Source organism: Thyridium curvatum (assembly GCF_004353045.1).
Source record: "Thyridium curvatum strain D216 chromosome Unknown NODE_2_length_892811_cov_85.036431, whole genome shotgun sequence".
Taxonomy (NCBI): domain Eukaryota; kingdom Fungi; phylum Ascomycota; class Sordariomycetes; order Thyridiales; family Thyridiaceae; genus Thyridium; species Thyridium curvatum.
The window spans coordinates 362,654-384,261 of record NW_022156757.1 but is presented as its reverse complement, the minus strand read 5'-3'; the positions used below and the strand labels follow the sequence as shown (position 1 = coordinate 384,261).

The 21,608-nt window shown below is 55.2% G+C and overlaps 5 protein-coding genes across 5 annotated transcripts; 1 reads left to right on the top strand and 4 right to left on the bottom strand.

Moving 5' to 3' along the window:
- Positions 1-1,953: 1,953 nt before the first annotated feature.
- On the bottom strand, positions 1,954-3,020 carry E0L32_000528 (uncharacterized protein; the record flags this gene model as incomplete). Its single annotated transcript, XM_031139792.1, has 3 exons — positions 1,954-2,424; positions 2,483-2,571; positions 2,735-3,020. The coding sequence occupies 3 exons, from the start codon at positions 3,018-3,020 to the stop codon at positions 1,954-1,956; spliced, it is 846 nt and encodes a 281-aa protein (XP_030995845.1).
- A 727-nt stretch (positions 3,021-3,747) lies between these two features.
- E0L32_000527 (uncharacterized protein) lies at positions 3,748-9,344 on the bottom strand (the record flags this gene model as incomplete). The annotated part of the gene is made up of 6 exons (XM_031139780.1): positions 3,748-4,047; positions 4,117-7,228; positions 7,291-7,353; positions 8,163-8,944; positions 9,026-9,269; positions 9,331-9,344. 6 exons carry the CDS (start codon positions 9,342-9,344, stop codon positions 3,748-3,750), a joined length of 4,515 nt encoding a protein of 1,504 aa, XP_030995844.1.
- A 998-nt stretch (positions 9,345-10,342) lies between these two features.
- E0L32_000526 (uncharacterized protein) lies at positions 10,343-11,078 on the bottom strand (the record flags this gene model as incomplete). The annotated part of the gene is made up of 4 exons (XM_031139769.1): positions 10,343-10,553; positions 10,650-10,846; positions 10,894-11,008; positions 11,056-11,078. 4 exons carry the CDS (start codon positions 11,076-11,078, stop codon positions 10,343-10,345), a joined length of 546 nt encoding a protein of 181 aa, XP_030995843.1.
- A 1,639-nt stretch (positions 11,079-12,717) lies between these two features.
- Positions 12,718-15,126, bottom strand: E0L32_000525 (uncharacterized protein; the record flags this gene model as incomplete). Its single annotated transcript, XM_031139758.1, has 1 exon — positions 12,718-15,126. The coding sequence occupies one exon, from the start codon at positions 15,124-15,126 to the stop codon at positions 12,718-12,720; it is 2,409 nt and encodes an 802-aa protein (XP_030995842.1).
- A 4,999-nt stretch (positions 15,127-20,125) lies between these two features.
- On the top strand, positions 20,126-21,567 carry E0L32_000524 (uncharacterized protein; the record flags this gene model as incomplete). The annotated part of the gene is made up of 2 exons (XM_031139747.1): positions 20,126-21,400; positions 21,454-21,567. 2 exons carry the CDS (start codon positions 20,126-20,128, stop codon positions 21,565-21,567), a joined length of 1,389 nt encoding a protein of 462 aa, XP_030995841.1.
- Between the last annotated feature and the right edge of the window lie 41 nt (positions 21,568-21,608).

The window sequence follows — 21,608 nt, the reverse complement described above, 5'->3', positions numbered from 1 at the left end:
TATGAATGACGACCGGCGAAGGTTCATGAGATCTATCTCTAGCATCTCTTGACCTAAACTTGCACTTGCAACGAGCCAGTGGATTGCCATCTCATAATGGGGTAGGTATCGAGAGGGACAGATACAGTGCCGCCCAAGGCCAGCAGCACCTTTGGGAAGCATCCCGCCTCATTCGTCCCAAGGGCTTGGGCGCCTGAGCAAACAGCGCAGGACGAGGCTCATCTTGCCTCTTCCGGAGACGTCTTCCGGAGGCGCTAATCTCGGGCTGGAGCGGGAGAGGAAAGCCAAGGCTTGATGCGGTCGTGTCAGAGGTGGGAATAGATCAGACGGGCGATGGTACGCTTCGCGTCTCGTCCACGCGGAGCCGCACGAAGCAAGCGTTGTGAGAGGTCAGATGGTACAGGGTTGGAGACAGGGGCACGGACATCAGAATCCGATTACATGCTCGACTTGGTAGCGCTACTTGGGCCAAACCCAAAACAAAGGGTTAAATTGCGGGCCCTTTTCCCACACGCTAGGTAGCGGTACCTTGTTCGGGGATATCTCCAGACAGCCAACGTCTCCGTTGCGAAAAGGATTCGGCGGCCCCAACAGCATCGCCAGACAGTCGTGCTACCCTATGCCAAGCATCGATGCGCTTTCGTCTGTTCTTGCCTCGCCATTCCAGTCATCTGGAGTTTGGCCAGTTGAGGTGACACTGTCCGACAGGAAAACCTGGGGTCGGAGGGTTCCGGTCACATCGTAGACGAGACGAACTCAGAGGCAGCACCCAGGCGTACTCGGTCCAGGCATACCGAGTCCGATATGTATTCTAGGTCATCTAAGTTTAGCAAGGTTGTGCGCAGACGACGGCCCAGCATATGTCTCAACATCCTCTGCATGTGTAGGAAGATACGATGGCAACCAGCTGGGATTTCGTGATGGGCAGCGCACCGCGATCACACTCGGTAGCACATCCACGCATTGCAGCATCGTGCACAACTCTCTTCAGCGGGTCGTTGTTTACTCGGCCACAGTCGTCGAGATCATGGAACCTCACGATCAAGGCCAGGATATGGGCCGTTTCACAGACGATCATGGCCGCGAGGCGATGCCCTCATCAATGAGATCATGGGATTCGCATAACGTCCATTGCCCAAATGCGCATCAGTGGCAAGGAGCACAGACCAGGCAGACCATTGGTACCCCTAGTCATGAATCATTTACCGCCCATTGTAAAGATGGACGGCATGACAGTCGTAGACGCCTCTGGGCTGCATGAACCGTTCGTGACACATTGGCCTCCTGCAGGACTGCTTGGTGGCCAGTGCATTGGTCGCGGCCAAGCGATCACTGCTACTTCAGCCAGTCATAGGTTGCTGTCACCGCCGCCATCCTCACAAGTCCATTCTTTGGTTACGGGGGGTCGGCAAGGTTTTAAACCCTTTATCCGGGCTCATGTGTGTCGCCGCATTGAGTTTCGTCCAAGTTTTGCCAATCCGCCTGCAGCGTCGCCCTTGGTACGGTCGACATCAGGTGCCAAGCTACCATCATGAAGTCCATCACGAAGATCTATGCCCAATCGAACCGGGAACTGCAAGAACAGCGAAAGGAAAAAGACGTATTGGTCTCTGATGATTGGGCACTCGCTGGCTATCTTGGCTCTTGGCCATTGGCGTCCTGAAGATTCACTTATCAGCGCACCGGCCACCACGTAGGAGAGCCTAGGAGAGACGGAAACGAGATCAGCATAAGCGTCACCAGGGGCGAGAGGGGCCTTGTAAAAAAGACAATGTCTCGAATGATTTTAATGCTCGGGTCTTTTGTACAAGGCACTGCCAAGAACACGTCTAAGAAATGCCAACCAAACAACAACTCTGCATCCAATGACGTCTAAAAGGGAAGTCCGTGGCTCGGCTGAGCAAAATTGATCCTCACACCCTATTAACCCCCCTACTCATACATCTCCAACGCTTAACCGATAACCAGCTTGTCCTCCTCGGGGAAGTCGTAGGCGGGGATCTCCAGGTTGAGGGGAGCAGGGCCTTTCCTTATACGTCCGGAGATGTCGTAGTGAGAACCGTGGCAAGGGCAGAACCAGCCTCCGAAGTCGCCAGCCTCGCCAATGGGGACACAACCCAGGTGAGTGCAGACACCTGCAGAAGAAATGAAAACGTCAGCTATACTGGCCATAGATGGCGCCGGTACCTTCGCAGCACACGCGTCCGAGGACAAGTTGTTTGTTTCTGGGGTATCGGGAAAGCTTGGAGAGAACTTACCCAGCATGACGAGCCACTCGGGCTTCTGGACACGGTCGGCATCGGCCTGGGGGTCTCTTAATGACTGCACGTTGACCTTGTTGGCCTCGTCGATCTCGCTCTGGGTTCGGTGACGGATGAAGACGGGCTTGCCACGCCACTTGATGATGACCTGTTCGGGGGACACCTGGTTAGATTGTCGTCTCGTCTCGGGCGATAAACTCTTCAAGTCGGAGAGCACTCACGTTCTTGCCCTCGGGGATGGCGGCGAGGTCGACCTCAACCTTGGCCATGGCCAAGACATCAGCTGATGCGGACATGTTGACGAGGAACTCTGTGGGCGCCAGCCGTTAGCACAATCGTTTACCATCGAGATACCCCTCCCATCGTATCAAGTCGCGCGTAGTATGTGCCATTGAGCGTCTATTTTCGACCCAATGCCAATGCATTCGTGCAATCCCAGCTCTGCTCCTCCAAATGGTGCCGTCACTACTCACCATGGATGGTGGACTTGGCGCCCGCTGCTGACAGGGCGCCCATGGTGCCGACCATGAAGTAGGAGATGAGCTGGTTCGTGTTGCCGGCGGTCTTGGAGATGTAGTGGCCAAAGTTGGGGATCTTGTTGCCCTTGGACTCGTTGCCCTTGAAGGGGCTCGAGTAGCTAGCCGAGGCATCGCTGCGGGCGACGGCCGTGGTGCTCATGGCGCAGGCCGGGACAGTCCTGCTGGCGCAGCGGGCGGCGGACCGCGCGAGGGTGCGGGAGGCAATCGTGAGGGGCGCCATGACGAGACGACGGTGGTGGAAGAGCGGAGGGGGTGCGAGGTTGGTTCAATTGAGGCAGCGTGGGATCATGACCTGAGGTCTTTTTCCTAAGCTTGTTTGGAGTTGCCGGCATTGGCAGCTAAAAAATTCCTGGGTGCCTGAGGCCAGTGCGCCAGCTTGAAATTGGGCTGACATGATTGGCCCGTGCCATGTTTGGAGCTTGCCAATCACGTGGCCTTCCGAGACTGCCCGGGCGAATGGCGTCCAGCTCGAAATCAATCATTCGATGCATCATTCATAACACGAGAAACAATGCACAATTTCATTCGAATACATTTTGATATGAAGCCTCTTGTGGGAAAGGCTAAAAAGAGAGGCAAAGGATGGGGTGGCAAAAAGGCAAAAAGAAAACGTTTGGATACACGGGGAATCGAACCCCGGGCCATTCCCATAAGCATGTAGTAATATGCGAAGGGAATATCATACCTCTAGACCATGTACCCAGAATTACGTCACGGAACTCCGTTTTACGCTTTATTAACCACAACCCAAGGATTTCAACTTGGCAATTTACAACACAGACGGCGCAAGGTCTGTCATCCACATTCCAAAGTTGAAATCGACGCATCTTTCTTTCGCATTCGAACACTCTTTTCTCTAGAGATCTAATACAACATGCCAAGGATCATCCAGACTCTTGACAGGAGCTTTCCCCCCCCTTGACTCGACTGATCCGCTGCAGCTCCATTCAGTGCATGCGCTTCAATTCCTCCACCATGTTTCGCATGTCCTCCACGCTGGGACCGAGACCCTGACAGATCTCCTTCTGCAGATCCTCGTCCACGTCCAGGAACCTCTCCAGCAGCTCGCCGTCCAGAAAGCGGAAGGGGGCCTCGCCCTCCCGTTCCGCGTTGCGGAATGCCCGATATGATTTGAAGTCAATGTTGCCAGGGGTCTGGATCATGCTCTCTAGCCTGGCCTGGAAGCTGATGAGAAGGTTTTGTGCCTGCGGTGCGATGGTGCCAAACATGTAGATCGATCCTTCGACCTAAAGAAGCATGATATCAGTAAAACGCCACTCCGGGTATCAACTCGGGTACCGGGGTGCCAGGCTTACCGTGCCTAGGAATGCCCTGGGAATGATCATGGCATTCGGGCTGGTCTCCACCTCGATCTTGCGGATTCTGTTGACCATCTCCCCCAGGTTCATCTCGCTCGTGACCTCTAACTGATACCTGTCCTCCGCAGTGACACCCTTGACGTTTTGGGCGAGCACCAGCAAGTTCCCTTGAGCGTCCGCTTCCAGCCACGACTGGCCCTCCAAATGAGCTACCGCCGTCGTCCAAGCCGACTGCGTGTGCCTCGCTATCTCGACCAGCTGCGGTTTGGTGGTGCATGAGACGCCAGACATGTTCGTATCGGTTTGGTCTGACTGTCCCTCCTCCCCTGTGACGTACTTGACTAGCGAAACCGACTTCATCAGATCGGCAACTGCAATGATGTTGCCGTCGATGAAAAGATCCACCGGATAAGTCGACGGCCGATATGACGCGATCTTTGTGAGCTTAGCCGAGGTCGAGGACGACTCTTCGTACTTGCTCAACACGACCGACTTTGTGAGCAAAGCGACAATCTTGTCGCCCATCACACCCAGGCAGCGGCAGGCACCTTTCAGGCGATGGCTCATGATAAGGTACGGATTCCTCTCGCTGTCCACTCCTAGGACCAGGATACGTCCATGGGTTTCCTCGCCGCCAGCAGCTCCCACGTCGTTATCTGCCAAGAAGCTGGTGCCGACGATGAACCTCTCGGCCGCGTGCCCGTTACAGTCAGGTAGCTCCGCACGAACGACGGTCTCGATAATTTCCGTCGCGCCGACGGTCTCCAACTCAAAAGGCTTGCCCAATTTGTCAAAGACCACCTCGTCAACGAGCCTGAAGGAGCTCGTGACGATCTCTTCCCCACCGACTAGTTCTCGCTTGATGCAACCCAGACCAAAGAGCTTCTCGTTTGGCGAATAGGCTATCCTCCTCATGGTCTCGCCCATGTCGAGAGATCGCACGTGTGTCCGGCGCTCCGTGTCAATCTGAGCAAGCTTCAGTTGCGAGTCTGTCGATACCGCGATAGCGTCAGGGAACGCTTCACTGTCGAACTGGCAGACATAAGTAGCGTCTTCCGCGGTCACAGCGGAGTAGACTATCCTTCCCTCCGAACCATAGATAAGACTGGGGTGTTCAGTTGTAGCAAAGATGTTGTATACGCCGTTGGCCTGTGGGAGGATGTGGAAGCGCGCCTCTCTGGTTCCCAGAATAACGCTCTTCCTGCCCGACAGTGCAAGGCTTTCCTTTGCTACATTGAACGTGACAACATTTCCGTCGTCCATCGCCACGAAGAGGGTCGGGCCACCAATATGGGGTGGTAAAACCTGTGCCAGGACAATGTCGCGCGGGATAGAGGTGTGGTCTTCTTTCTTCCGCAAGGATTCTCCTTGATGGGGTTGTAGCGTAGCAAGGTCAATGATCGATATTGAACCAGATGTCCAGAAGCCAACGACACCAACGTCCAACAGATGGGGAGCCACGTGAAGGCATGCAACCTGCTCGCTTGTGCTGACTTCTTGTTGCCCCGATAACCGCAAATCCGCCTCCAGGTTCAACGAGACAAGGTGGGTGCCTTCGATAGAAACGAGTACCCATCTCGTGTTCGCAGAGACATTCGTGATCTTCTTGCCTTCTGGTGGCTTCCACGATGCTATCGCGACGCCGCTGTCGCCATCGATGAGGACAACACTCTCTGGCGTGACCTGAAGAAGGCGGTCATTGGGCAAATTCCGTGCGAGCAATGTGCATGAGTCTAGCGAGAGACCCTGGAAGGACTGAACCTCCTCAATGCCTCCCGCACTGTCGAATGTGAAGATTCGGGTCTCGGTTAGGAACGACGCGAGTAACGTATCAGTCTTTGGCGACCCATGCGATTGTATCGAAAACAGGCCGCGGACGTCATCCATGTCTGCGAGGATGCCAATGTCCTCGAGGCCAACGCCACTGCGGACACTTCGGAGTGAGCCATCCTTGTGCACGCCACTGCCTGCGACTATCCTGGCTTGTCCTGAGGAATACTCATTCGCCAACTGGCTGTCCTCTTCCCGGTTGCCCATGTCCATGATTTCGAAGTCGAGGATTGGCGCGATATTGGGCAAGACTTGCATGAGTTCCAGGAAATCGGAACCATCAGGAGCAGCCAGGTTGAGTTTGTGCAGCTGCGAGTCTCCGTAATGAGAACCAACAAACAGAATGTTATCACCGAGGTATTCCAAGCAGCTGGCTCTAGATGTCTTCCCTATCATACTGACATCAAGGCCTGTAACTGCTACGCCTTCAGTCAGGATGGTGAGCAGGTGTAGATTGCCATAGTCATCGGCAAGCAAGTAGTGTGTCGCGTCGTATTTGGCCCAAGCGACGAATATGGCGGCCGATTTCAAAGCTGCTTCCACCTTGAGCTTTGTAAAATCGTCGATGTAAAGAAGTCGTGTCTCTCCGACAACAATAAGACCGCCGAGGTGAGGCCTTGCTCCAGCAGGGTTGCGCACGTTGTGCCGCTTCTCTTCCTCGACCTTCTCGACTGGGATCAGCATTGCCGCACCAGGGTCTTCGATGTCCATAGATATCTCTCTGTCCTTCGTTGGGTCGAATTTCGAGGCGGAGGAGTCCTTGTCGTCGGATGTGAGGCGGTATGTGGCGAGCTTGGAGTCGGCGGCATCTGCCCTGCTCTGGTAGAGGAACGCGATCTTGGGATGGCCAGTCTCCGAGTAGAGAAAGGTGCTGGCTTTGATGAACAGCTCCGACAGCCGTACCTGATCCATCCAATCGAGCTTCAAGTGAAGGCCCTTGCGTGACCGTAACCGTAGCACATTCAACACGCCTTCCCACAGCAGCATCGCCATGTATCTGCCCGACGGGTCCACCATACATTTGTCCTGGCTCTGAGAATCGCGCAGGTGCTTCTCTCCGACATCCAAGAAGCTGTCTATCGTTGTGAACTGTTTCCTCTCCGCGTCCCATCCCAGGGAGAAGTACTGGAACCGGTCGGTGCCGACAAAGAGGAGATCGGTAGGGTTGTCTTTAGGTCGTAGCCGTTGGAGCATCGAGATGGTCCCATGGATGACCCTCGAGTGCACCATCGTCAGGGCGCCGTCCGAAAGTCGCCATATCTCGATGCGATTCGCTTTGCTAAAGGTCAAATGGCACGTCAGTACTACGAATGAGCGAGCAAGACAGACCCAGATGCTTACGCGAGCACCAAGCTCTCCTCGTCTGGCGAGAGCAGTCTGAGCTGCAGCGCATGCCTGACGCTGCTGGGCCGATGTATGGGAGCAATATACGCCATGGCGAGCTCTCGAACAAGGCCTCGGTTTGGTCCGCGCGTTCGAAGAAAGTCCAGGAATGTCGAATATCCCCCGCCGGCGACCCCAGTAGATTGATGATGCAAGGACGGAGATAAGGCGAGACGCACTGCCGATAGCTGGAGCTGCCAAAGCTTGGGGTACCTCTGCGGCCCCACAGCGCGTTCGTGCTAGCTGTAGGACCGCTCCAAATGGGAGAAACACCATCCTTTTAGGTAGCTCCAACTAAACAACCAAAGATATCAACAGAGCCTTTTTGACGAATATGTCAATGTTGCTGTCAATTGAGGTCCTTCCTCGAGGTTTTATATATATGGGCCTAACCTTCAAAACCGGTCATTTCTGGACCAATTTCCTAACTCATCTGAGCATGCCGCTTCTCCCCCTGACACTGAGCCGCAGAGTTAGCGAGAACTTCACATCCATCTTTAAAGATTGGCCTTTTTATAATCCGAGTATAAAGCTTCTTGAAGTGAGAACTTGTAACACCAAATCGTAGGAGAAGAACAGGTAGTGTATAAATTTGCTTGTGGGGAAAAGGTGCTTTTATATCCCATCATCCAGTCCAGCAGAGGAATTAAATCAACAAAATGAATAACAAGCACCTCTGTCGATCTCCAAAGTATCTTAGAGGATGTACATTGTTGTATGAACAAAATCTATATACAGTGCAAGCAGGGGTCTCTAATAAGACCAATATGCTGAAGAATATACCACATCGCCACTTATACAACCTCACTCGCGACATACATCCATCTCACCCACTCAGAAGCTGAGCGCCAGCCTCGATAATCTTGGCCTGAAACACCAGGTCCGTCACCGTCTCCCGGAAAGACCTGTAGCTCAGCCCCAGCTCCCGCGCGGCCGTCTCCCCGTCGACCCCGTGCGAGTCGTCGATCTCCTGCTCCTCGTCCGCCGCCGCCACCCTGCCCCGGGCCCAGTCGAACTCCTCGTCGACGATCCGCGCGGCGAGCGCGTACGAGAACCGCTCCGGCGACGCGGGCAGGAACCTCTTCCCGCCGGCCCCGGGCCGCAGCAGCGCCTCGGCGTGCGCGACGGCCAGGTCCCGCACGTCGACCCAGAACGGCACGCGCGCCACCGGCGCCGGCAGCGGCCCCGCGGCCGCCCTCCACAGCGCCGCGTTGGACTCGTTGAGGCCCGCGACGTCGGCCACGGGGTGCGCCACGGGGCCGAACGTCATGGGCGGGCAGAGCGCCACGACGTCGAAGGGCGGGCGCCGGTCGCGCACAAAGTCCCAGGCCGCCTTCTCGGCGAACTTCTTGGCCCCGCGGTAGGCGACGACGGCGCTCGTGGCCGGGTCCGCGGCCTCCTCGTAGGACAGCGGGTTCCAGTCGGCGGCCGTGTAGGTGAAGTACGGCGGGCCCTTGCGGCCGTCGGTCATGACGGCGGCGAAGGACGAGGTGATGACTATGCGCTTGACCGTCGACGTCTTGGCCGCTGCTGCTTCCAGGATGGCACGAGTTCCGTTGATCGCCGGGATGATGAGTTCCTTCTCGTTATCCTTGACATCGTAGGTGAATGGCTGTATTTTTTTTCGCGAAGGGCATATACTTCAGCCATGGATCACGGCAGATGGAGGTCATGTATATAGGATATCACTTACACTTGCCACGTGAACCACGGCATCTATACCCCGTATAGCATCATCAAAGATACCTTCACCCTTTTCAAAGTCATCTATCCTGACAAAGTCGAGCTGCGAGGCATACTGTGGCCGGTCCCTCAGCATGGCTTCCGCCTTTGCCGTGGAGCGAGTAGTACCCCGGACTTTGATGCCGCGGCAAAGCAACTCATCAACGACATGAGCGCCAATGAATCCCGTCGCCCCTGTGACTAGAACGTATTGTCTTATCATAAACTTGAGTCAGTATGAATCCAAACATCTCGACTATGCAGGGGTCTACTCACACTGAGCCGGTCATAACTCCAATTCGCACGTGATATAACTTGCAAATACTATGTGAAAGTGACAGAAAGCAAGGCAAAGTGACCCCGGTGTACCACGATATCTACAAGCGTCGAGCACAGATGTGCTTATACAGAGTATATATGCTGCCAAGGTCTTGTATATCCCCGATCTTTCGATGTCATTTAACTTACGATGCTACTCCCCACCTCAGCTGAGCTAGGTGCGGCGAATATCAGCCACCTACCCCGTCAGCGCTTGCACCCCTGTTCTCAAAATCCGGATTATATCCATTCATCCGACTGCAAGACTGGGTTTCGGTGTAGAAAGCGAATAGGTCCTTTGTGCATGGCCCTGGAGGAGCTATCTTTAAAATTACGGATGTGAGAGGGGTCAACTCACGGTAGACCGGTTTCGCTCAGACCTGCATATGTGATATGGCCAATAAGTCAAGTACGATCTGAAAGCCGCAAACAGGAAGGCAAGATATCTATGAATTCAGTCAAAGAAAACTGACTGGGAAGAGCTGAGATCTAGGATACGGTTTTACTTACATCGCCTCAGTCGTCGAGGACTCTCTCCATCATCAGACATGGCCATCTAGAAAGACGGAAACCAGCGGTCTCTCCCACAGTGCGAGTGCATGGTTCATGATATACACCAACTCTTCACCCACGCGACTTCTGTACGTCAACCAGCGATCTCAGCATCAAAGACCGGTACGCATGTGAATCCGAGTCTGGAATCGAGCCAAGAAAGAGACACATCCGGGCCTTGACAAACAAATCAGAAACGAGGGGCAAACTGATCAAGAATGCTTTGTTTTGTTGATGCTGTCTATAAGCTAGTTGGGGTCCATCCATTCAGGCAAGAGCTCCCCAGCTTCATCATTCAGTCCAGTAAGAAACTGGTGCTTTTTGTCCAGTTCCTGCCATTGCGGAGACGGATCCTGCAACGAGAACTTGAATCGTACAATCCTCCCTCCCAAAACTACTTCCGTCATCCATCCCGAGTTCAAGCCGAGGTGGCTGCCTCAGCAGGGTGGTTGTCGGTGATGAGCTTCTGCAGAGGACCAGGCATGGCACCCATCAGGTCGGCGTCCTTCTCGCCGTTCTTGAAGAGCATGAAGGTGGGCATGGCGCGGACGCCGTACTCCTGGGCCAGGTCGGGGATGGCGTCGACGTCGACCTTGACGTAGTAGATGTTGGGGAACTGGTTGGACCACCTGTTGGAGGCAGGAGAGTTTAGCGCTTTGCCTTTGCCATCACAAGGGATGCTGGAGGGGAGGGAAGATCGCATTGCTAAAAGGAGGACGACTTACTCGGCGAGCTTGGGGGCGATGGCCTTGCAGGGAGCGCACCACGTGGCGAAGAAGTCGACAAGGACAACAGGGTTGGCCTTGAGGATGTCCTTGAACTGCTGGACGCTGTGTCGCGGAGTGAGAGTTAGCAAATGCACGCCGAGTTTGTGGGATTGTTTGAAGTCGAGGCAAGATGATGCTTGGTTGTCTCTGTCTTGCTGGCACCTGCGGAATATGGGCATTGCAAAGGCGAATGCGCCCTTACTCTGCCATCATCGCGGGCGATACGGGTAGAGCTGCCGGGCACGGCGGTGATGGCGGTGGTGACACAGGCAGCTCTGCTTTGGAGATGCATATGCCAAATCGACATGGCAGAAACACTGAACGGGCAGGGCAGTGAGGGGCGGAACGAGATGGCAAGACTTACTTCTCAACGTTGTGGACAGTCATGTTGGCTCTGGTAGCGTGGAATTGCCTGGATGCAAAGGGTTTTCTGAATGCAGAGGTGGTGATAGGAGTGGCTCGGTATCGAAAAGCTGTCTGGAAAGGTCTGAAGAGTCTCGATGTTGTTGACGACATTCTCTTTTTCTCCTCGCGAGGGGCGGATCAGATGCGCGGAATGGGGAGGGGCGGACCGGATTAAATACAAGCTAAAATGCAGGCAGGCGCAATGGAACTGCAAGTAATCAATGCGGCGGCAATCGGTGGTGTTTACGCAGCAAGCTCCTGCCAAAGAATGACAAAAAGGATTGCAGTCTTCAGCCTGTGACTCGCAGCTGCTTAACTCAGCTTGGACAGCAGGTACAGCACAGGTACCTCTCGGTGCAGGCATTTCTCTAGTGTCTGGACAGGTTCACTCCATGTCGCTCTGGTTCGATGACGCGACCCGAGCTAGTGGAGGGGGGGTTACGGCTTCGGCGTCTGCTTGTTGAGGTAATCAAAGCAGGGGCGCACTGAGGTAGGTCTCCATTCTCCGAGTGAAGGCCGCGGGCCTGTAACAGCAAGCACCATCTGATCTGGCCCTGGCTTAGAAATGCTGAGCGACTGCTGCCAGGGCCAAGTCGGCCCATTGCCATATTGATCCCAAAGATTTGGAATAATCAATATCCTCAGGCGCAGCGAGCATCCCAAGCAGGTCATTCTCGGCACGGTTGACGAGTCTTTCCTTATCAACGACCTGCTATTAATAGCGGCGTAGCTCCTTTCCTGGCACAAGTCAATCCGTACGTTGGCGACATTTGTCAGATGCCAGAGGAAGCCTGAAGCATCTCAGATGCAACGCGCCCACTTCAAGTGATATGCCTACGAATACGAATGGATGAGCAACACACAACACACGAGATACTACTGAAATAGAGAAACACCATTCATCTTGAAAGAGCAAAAGAGTAGTTTCCGTGGTATTTGGTATCAAAATACAGCCACATACGAGTCCCGACCATCTGCGATCCTCCGTGGCAGCAAAGGGAATGATTCTAATCCGAGAAATGTGTTTTGTTGTTGCAATCCAGTATTGGGCGCTACCTGCCCCGTTGCACCAATGCGTACCAAGGGGCGCCTTGTCTCTCTGAATCTCATCGGCCTGCCAGAAGACTAATCCAACGCCTCAGGGGTATCACAGTATACCGAAAAGAAAAGAAAAAATATGCGTGTGTGCCCATGGAGGGGACACCGCTCGCCATCAAGTATGGTGAAGAAGAACCCAACATGCCCTACTGATCATGAAAATGGCCATGTCCCTTCTAAAGCACAGAACGAAAGCCAGAGGCAGCTCGAATAGCCTTCGAGCCAGCAATAACCGTGGAGGTGACAACAAGCAAGAGTCGACCGGTCAGGACAGACGAAAGAATCCGAGAGTTGTTGCTTTTTGAAAGTTTCAAGTTTTTTTTTTTCCTGTTTGTCAATGTTTTGCTGGTTAAGATATCGAAAGGAAAATAAGCCGTGAACGAGTGAATGGTGGTCGGTATGGATGATGAAAGAATATAAGGAAATCGATAAACGAGCGTAGCGAAGTAATCGGATGTCTGTTCGTCGTGTCTCCAGTCGTGCCGTCGTGCTTGCTTGCTGTCACTCCTGCTCATAGATTAGATCATTGCCCTCCCTGCCTCGTCTCCCAGCTTCGCCTCTTGACATCTACCGACGAGCGCGGCGTGATCTCGAGCAGCTTCGCACTCCCGGCGCTGATGTGCCGCGCATGACCCTTGCCGAGGTTGACACTGGTCGCTCGCTGCACGCCGGGCCCCTCCTCCTTCAGGTCGCTGGTAGGGCTGGTGGGGCTGACGGGACTGTCGACGTTCGGCGAGCCCGGCGAGTCGCTCTCGTCTTCCTCGCCGTACGTGTGCAGCAGGCCCTCGCGGCTCTTGATGCGGTTCGCCTTGTGCGCGTGGACGACCGTGGGGACTTGCCCGCCCACGGCGCCCCAGCGGGGATCGTCCTCCTCGTCGCTCGACGGGCGAGCTTCGCCGACGGAGAGCCGGTTCCCGGAATGGCGAGCAACGCGGTTCATGTACTCGTCGTCTGCGATCCCGGCGGCGTCTTCTCCTGGCGATTCGTGCTCCTGCGAGCCCGCGGTCTTGTCCGACGCCTCGTTGGAGCCGTAGGTGCGCATAGACTGGGGCACGCTGTCGCGGTGACGAGCCATCTGTGACGACTGTCGGCGACTGCCCACACGGCCAGAGAGCCAAGACGCCTCCGAGTCGATCGAGGCGAGGGATAATGACTGTGGCTCAGGTGAAGGGTCGACTGCGTTCTGATGCGACGGGCTCGGATCTTCTTGCACCGACGGACCCTTGACACGAGTGTCTTGGGGCGTCATCAAAGCAGGACTGGCAGCGTCGTGCATCCGTGGAGATTCCTGCTCCATGATGGCTGGAGGTACCGGTTCCGTCTCGGGCGACTGGACGCGCGAGTCTGGAGGTGACATCAAGAAATCGGGAAGATCTTCGCGGAACCTTGAGCCGGTCCGCTTGGGGACACCGCTGCTTACGGCCCGCGCATGCGTGTTGGCCCCGGCAGAAGGCGCCACCGGAGGTTGCGTCGCCATGGAGTCTCTCGACGTGTTTGAGAAAGACGAAGGCCCAGAGTGACGCTTGTTCTTGTTGCCCCATTTGAAGATGGACGACCAAGAGATGGCACCTCTGGCCGGACTGCTCTCGGAGCCCCGTCGGGGGTCCTCATTAAGGGACAGCTTCTCCTGTTCCGAGAACGAAGACTTGGACGCTGACTTCTGTGTCCTCAGGAAGCTCCTCCTAACGTTGACTACGGCAGGTGGCGGCGTAGGCTGTTGAACCTCACGAGAGGATGGCTCAGGATCGAGGGGGATGCTCGTCGTCCGATGGAAAGTCTCGAGAGGGTCTGGTAGTTGGTCCCCAGGCTTTTCTTCGCTGCGAGGAGCCTCGCCGGTCTGGTCATCGCCATCCGACAGCCGTCTCTTGGAAGATGTCACCACCGCAGAGGTGGTGTCTATTCCAAGACCAACGGCTTCACGGCCCAGCACACCACGTTCCAGATTCTGAGGTGCTTGACTGCCATTTTCGGCAGCCAACCTCTCTTTCTCTGCCCGCCTCGCAAGCCTCCGCTCGATCCTATCCTGCTCTTTCTGGTGTTGCCTCTCCCTCCGGCGCTGGTCCCGCTCCATCAATTCTCGCAGGTCGCTTGCGCTCAGGTCGTCCGCCAAATCATCGATGCGCTTATGTGCACGCAGTGTAGATTCGGGGATTGCACCCTTCTCGGTCAATCTCCTCCTCTGTGAGGGTATTCGCTGGGGCGGAGCTGCACCATTGGGATGGGCATACCGGGGGTTGATGGCGTATCGCAACGTCGGCTTGGGCGCGAGGGCATCGAGAGCAGACACCTTGTAGGAAAACTGCTCCGAGTCGGATGATAGGGTAGAGTGAAGTGATTCGGCGATAGGGAGTGAGACATCGCTAGAGGGGTTGTCCCATCGGGCACTACCACCGATCCCTAAACCCAATCCGGTCCGCACCCGCCTCGTGTCCTTCTTCATTGGTCTTCCCGCCGTCCAGGCATCTGTCGCGGGACGGACGGGAACAAAATTGCTTAGTGCTTTGAGTTCCGCCTCCCTTTCTCGGTCGTGCGCATTCTTGCGCCTCTTGCTGCTCTTGCGCGGCATGAGATGCTGACCGTCGCGCTTCGTAGCGTGAAGGGTGGGAATCCTGTCCAGGTCCGCCAACGCATCGGCCGTGCTGCCATCTGTCTCGGTGTAATGGCTCGCCGAAGTTGTCGGGTCCGTCTTCAGGTGTGGCGGTAAGGCCGGCACCGGATCGTGCTTTCCTGGACGGGATTTCCTTGCGTTGATATAGATGGAGTCGCGGCGGCCCTCCTCGAAGCTGTATGTGCGCGCTCGTCGATGCAGCTTCTTGGCTTGGCTTCGCTCCCTCCGCACACTCTGCTTCCGATCAACCGCCGAGGGAGGGACGCCGTTGGGGGCAGTGAAGCTTCTCGGTGCCGGGCCCACGGCCTTATCGGTGGGCTCCATGCCGGTATGGGAGCGTTTCCTGCGGCTCTTTCGCCGGAAAAGCCAAAGTGCCATGATGTGTGATAGGTCGGTCTTGGCCAGCCCGCTCGTGGATGGGTTTAGAACCGGGTGTCCGGGCCTAGGTTAATTGTGTCGAGGTGGTTGACCACGCAGGCGAAGAGATTGTGTCGGTCTGCGCAGAAAAAGCTGGTCTCATCATGAAGGTGCTTCTCAGGTCAACGGCGTGAGAAAGTCGGGTCGTTCAACTGGTCGGGGCGCCGTGCATTGGGTCGAATCGCTGAATGGTCGGGCGTCGAGACGAGACAGTGCTATTGGCAGTGATGAGGAGGCCACTTTCACTTGCACAGTTGAATTGGGTTCAAGTCCTCCGTAGCGACTACAAATGTCCTTGTGCGACTGAGTGTGTGTTAAAAGGAAAGCAGGTAGGGCAGAGTGGCGATTGAAGCTGTAGAGCTGGGGGGGCTCGGTAATAGATGTCGGTCGGGTATTCTAATGAGCAAGGTAGGTTGATCGACAACGGGTGGTGGATCAGGCGGCCTTGAAAAGGCTGCTGCTGGCTCTGGTCCCTGTGGGTGGCCGCGGACATTCGCCGCTGACTGTGCCCATTAAAAGGCTCCAGAATCTCTGTGTGGAATGGATCCAGGCGAGAGGCCGCGTACTGCAGAACGCGCCGGCGCGAGGCAGGGGAATGTGGGTTTTAATGACCTGCTGAACCGTTCGGGTTTTGCCTGCTTTGCCGAGACGAGTTACACGGCGCAGCAACGCAGCGATTTGACGACAGGCTGGGCACAGCAGATGACTGTGCAAGTAGAGTCCAGTCTGTCCGTCAGATTCGGGGGCGGGGGATAGTTTGATAAAGAGAGTTGGGTTTGGCTTGGTGGCGGGCTTCGTGGTCCGTGTTGGCTGGGAGCCGTTACGTATTTGAAGATGGGCACTCGAATAACCCCCCAGACCAGCGTTGCGGACATGGAACGCACGACACTTTCCTTCCCTGCTGCCGTTCGCTGTCTGCAGGGCCATTAGCGCAACATCGAGGGTGGACCGGATGACCCAAGAAGCGCTCCTTGTGGGTTAGACCACAGATGGCGAGGGCAGAGGCAGAAAACGTCAGGGAGGACCGGGGGGTGGATGGACACCAAGGACACCAAGAGACCAAGGAGACACACACCCACATCTCCTCGTCCTCGTCCGCATCCGCATCCGCATCCACATTGAGATTGGATTTGACTGGATCAAACAAAGCAAGGTTCCCGGACGAGCAGCCAGCGGACTGGACCACACGCACCGCACACCACCCCACCCGGGCTAGGGGCACTAATGGGCTGGGCCGATGCTCCCTTGGTTAGGGATCGACACAGGTACCTCAAGCTCTTCCAGCCCCTGTCCACCCAGAGTGCGACCTCGAGATTGCGGGTGCCCACTGGGCTAGCCTGGCGGTAGCTGTCCATGGACGGATCTCTTGGGCGCGCGCAGAGAAGTACAAGCAAGAGAAACCAGATGAAGTGGTGTGAGTGGGCGGTGCGGGCATCTCCCACGAGCCCGTCCATCTACCGATCTCGTCCCTGAGCTTCCCATGCCTCCTTTCCTCGATGAGAACCGTAGAACGGCACTGCAGTGCTCACACGGCCTGGTACGCCCCTCCCTTGGGGAAGAATGGCCGCCACAACTGATTATTTGTTGCAAGGGAGCGTTATTCGAGGTGGCAGGCCAAGGGAGTGCCTCTAGATGCTGAAGAAACTCGAAAGCATGCTCAAGACTGAACTTAGATCCCAGACCAGACTGGAGAGTGAGATCGTTTGCGCTATTGGAAATTGTATTTCTATCCGCCCCAGCGTTAATGCTAAGTACTAAGTAGGCAGTTGGTTCAGGTGAATTTCAAGCGGCGTGAAATCCTTCGTTAAGAGGAAAACACCTGACAATGTCCTGATCGTGTTGCTCTTTCGCTTGCATCCGAGATGTTGAAACCTTGGAGGAAGAGTCTAGACTTGAGACTCCAAAGCGGATGCAAGCCTCGTCACCGCCACTACAAACTCACTCCATCTGCTCAAACACTACGGAGTACAACACTACGCAAGGCGGCACTAGACGCAGGAGAACCAAGCTGAAGAATGGCCTTGATACCTATCAAGAATGACGCTCCACTACCAAGAGCCTCCAGCTTGACAGGAGCAGGTACCAGCCCCTCCATTTACCGTTTCTCACTGCCCATATCCCCAGATCCACAGCGCCTGAGACGACGAGAGTCTGTTTATCGACTTCAGGTACCCCCAATCTCATCCGATGCAGCTTTCCGTCCGCGGAGGCCCACTGAACATTGGTATGTACGTACTTGTATTGTACGCAAGGTACAATACGTACGTACACGTACAAAGTCAGGTACGTGCCTGTTCCCGGTGGCCTGTCGAGCTGTCCGATGTGCTCCTCCTGCCTGCAGTGGCATTTCGGCCCCGCCGTTACGATCCTTGGCGGCCATGACATGAATAACTGGAGCACATCGTATCGGAGCAGCCAACCGAAGACGAGGGGTTTTTGGCACCCGTCTTTGTCGTTATGCATTCATCGAGGAGCCCGGAATGCCTGTTCAACGAGAATTGTTCTCCTCAGAGTTGAATGATCTCGGAGACAAAGCTCCCAGTTCAACGGTGTGTGGCTGGGGCGCTATTACAACTCAATGAGGCAGGCGAATGTTACTATGAAGATCTGGGACGTGGAAGAGGGACGACAATTATGTCATGGTCCTGCTCCAAGGCGATGGGGGACCTGCGACGCAGACATTCGCCCGTTTCCCCCTGTCCGCCTGTGCGTGTTGGCGTCATGGCGAGCCATTTTAGGCTCACCAAGTCCATTACACCCCTGCAACGGGGCATTGATACGACTCTGGATGGCAGATTGAACATTCATCACGTACTTGTACTTGTAGTTTTATCTGTCGAGACGCTCTGGTAGGAGCTGCAAATTTCGAGCAGCGGGGGGATGGCTTCTCCCGCCGTGCAGACAGCAAACAGTTTCAGTGTTCGCTATGCAGGGCCAGGATCTCCAACAGTCGTGCATTCCAACGAGCCCCTGCGAGTATGACACGTGTGATGGCATTGAAAGACGAATTGAAATCTTATCACCGCCACAGATTCAGTCCCAGTAAGTGACTTGCAAGATAGACTGCCAGGGTTGTTTTCTGGCCAGACCCCCAAGGTCCTGCTTCTGGTGCTCCAGGCGCGAAATGTGACGTCGACCTATTGCTTTACCCTTTTCAAGTGGTACCTACCTAACAACTTCGCTAGCCAGTTGCTCTGGACAAAGAATGATCGTGATCATTATAGACATCAAATTAGTAGCTAGACGCCAGTGACGGAGGTGCAGTCCGCCGCCACCAAGAAAAGCTCTAGAAGAAGGCCTTGATTGGATGTCATGTGTGGGAAACCGCCTGGCAGTTGCCGATCGCACTGGAATCGCCAACGGCCTGGCATTCCTGGCTCGCAACACCCCCGGAGCTTTAAGCCTTACAGCTCTGCACGCAGTGGTTTGTGGCTGATCGGGAATTTGCCCGTAATCGATGTCTCGCAAGAACGTGGCGTCATCGTGCCAGTTCGTCCATGATCGACATTCCTGACGTTTGGTTTCATTGCTTGAGCCTCTCTACTCAATGGCACGAGAAGCTGTAGACTGTCAGAAAATAGGAAAATAGCACAGCCTTTCTCCTACAGAGCCGCCATCCAGCTCGGCTTGTCCGAGCACTTTCAGTGGTGACGGTGTTTGCCGTCGATCCTCACAAGATGCTCCGGTGGCCCAGCCTATGGGACCCAAACTACTATCCGTGGATAGAGCCTAAGTCTCAAGCTTACTGAGGGACTGGACGCAAGTCATACAAGTAAGATGATAAAGGCAGGGAACAGGCCTTTCCCACCCTATTTTGCCATCCCTCGGGACGGAATCATCACCATTATCAACAGCTCTTAACCACAGGGATCTGTGATTATCTCTCCCGTCCCTGGGTACGGCCGCACTGCTTTCCAGGCTTGCGCAGCGTTCAACAGCGTCATGCAAGGACCCTGACCCTTCTTGTCCTCCCCCTCCTTCTGTGGCAAACTGACGACAACAGCTGTGCAGGTGGTCGTTGGCAAAATGGGACTTGCGGGGTCCCTCGTGTGGTAGCCCCACGAGGCCATTCAGTCTTGCAAGAGCTTAAGAGCTGTCCTGAAACACTCCCACGCCGGGAGCCACGAGTCATGGCCAGACCAACTTCGCCTAACGAGAAGGAAAGGGGGCCTTGGGCAAAGGGGCGGCCCTTTCCATTACTTCGGGCTGGGGCTTCTAAAACACAGACCTGGGCATTCGCTAAAATTATCGAGTGTTTGAACCAAAACGTCTGTCTTTGAGTCGCGTGGATGTTTGTGCATTGGACTGCATTAGTTGTATGAGGCCATGACGGCCCGGGTTGATTCGTAAAGATAGCGGCCGACTTCCAACTTCGAATACTGTCTTGTGTATCGCCTCCAGACACGCCATTCCTTGATAATCCGAACGGCCGAGGCGTGGATGTAAAGCTTGTTCGGGCTACTCTCTTCATGTGCCGGGCTTGGGAGGGCAGAACCTGGGCTTTGCGCATCGACGCCAACACAAGCCACCGTACTTGCATATCTAATGGAGAATGATGGATCATATTGAAAGATAAATGGAATGCTTTTTGCAAATTTTGATCTTTGGGGAAGAATCAGACATCTTGTCTCATCATGATGGCTCGCCCGTCTCGGCAAAGAAGTGAGCGCTCATGACCATCACGTGACAACCGCCATCTTTGGTCACCCAGGCAACGGCCTGCTATCCATTGCGATGTTGGGCAACACACGCGCACGCGCATGACCACCACCACCACCACCTAATTGCGCCGAAATAATTAATTCAGTCGCCAAATGCGAGAGCGCATGCTTCTTTCTTCGACCGACACAGGCCTGTTCGTGGAATAAACAGCATTTGATCATAGACTCGGCATCGGCCAGTCAACATGTCGTTCAACCCGCGCATGTCAATCATCCCCCCGGGGCAGCAGTCGTCGCGCAATGCGCGCAAGAAGGAGGAAGAAGACTCGTTCATGCGCCTGCAGGACAAGGAGATCGTCGACTGCATCAACGACATCGGCATATCCTTCACCATCGCGGACCTCCAAAAGCCCAACCCGGTACAGGTCCAGATGATTTTCGAGTGGTTCGCCGAGGTCCTCCTCAACGCGACGCGCGAGTCTGTGCAGCCCGCAATGCGCGCCGCTTCCGAAGAGATCTGCGGCGAGTACTCCGAGAACCTGATGCCGGCCGACGCGCGCAACCTCATGGGTTTCTTCGCCACGCTGCGCCAGCTGCTGCTCGTGTGCAAGATCAACGACTTCAGCTTCGCCGACCTCTACCGCCCGACGCATGATCGCCTCGTCAAGATTTTTAGCAACCTCATCAACTTTGTGCGATTCCGAGAGAGCCAAACCAGTGTGATCGACGAGCATTTCAACAAGGCCGAGGCGACCAAGTCGCGTATCGACAGCCTGTACGGCGAAAACCAGGACCTGGAAGCACGGCTAGACGAGATGCAGAGCAACCGACAGGCAATGCAGGCCCTGGTGCAAGAGAAGACGAGCCGGAACGAAGAACTGAAAAAGCAGCTTCTTGACCTGCGCAGAAACCAGGAGAAAGTTGCGGCGCGGTTGGAGGAGGCCAAGGCGAAGAAGGGCGACCTCGCGCAACGACTTGAGGACAAGACTGCGGCCAAGATTGCTCTCAAGCAAGAAAGCAACAAGCTCAAGCCATACGTGCTGCAGAGCCCGACATCCCTCCAGGCCAACCTTACTGACCTCTCCAACACCCTCAACAACGACAAGCTTCACATAGACTCCCTGGAGAGGCGGTCCCGCGCTTTGCAGACTTCAGCAGACTCATTCGCCGTGGTGTCGACGGATGTCGCTTCGTGCATCAAGCTCCTGGACGAGATTGCGTCGGAGCTGTCCAAGGAGGAGGAGGAGAATGCGAAGAAGACCAAGCAGCGCGACGCACTTACCGAGCGAGGTGCTGATGTCAAGGAAGTGGAGCGTGCGGAGCTGATGCTGCAGAAGCAACTGGCCAAGTGGAATGAGCGAACAGAGAAGCTACGAGAACAGAGTGCTGCCAAGGCCAAGGAAGCCAAGGAGAAGATGGAAGAGCTCAGAGCTATCCATCGAAGAATCACCGAGGAGCGGACAGAGAAAGGCCAAGACATTGAGAAGAGGCGTGTCAGGATAGAGCAGACGGAGCGCAAGGTAAGAGGAACTGCAATTGAATTGCATGACTGCGACGCTGACAGGACCTATAGATGCTCGATCTCAAAGAGAAGATTGAGAACGAAGTCCACAATGCCCACGATGAATACCTGAAGCTCGAAGCCCACATCAAACTGTACATCACCGAGATGGAGCAGACAATATGATATGGCTGCCGGAGGGTTTTTTCCACTTGATTTTGTTACGT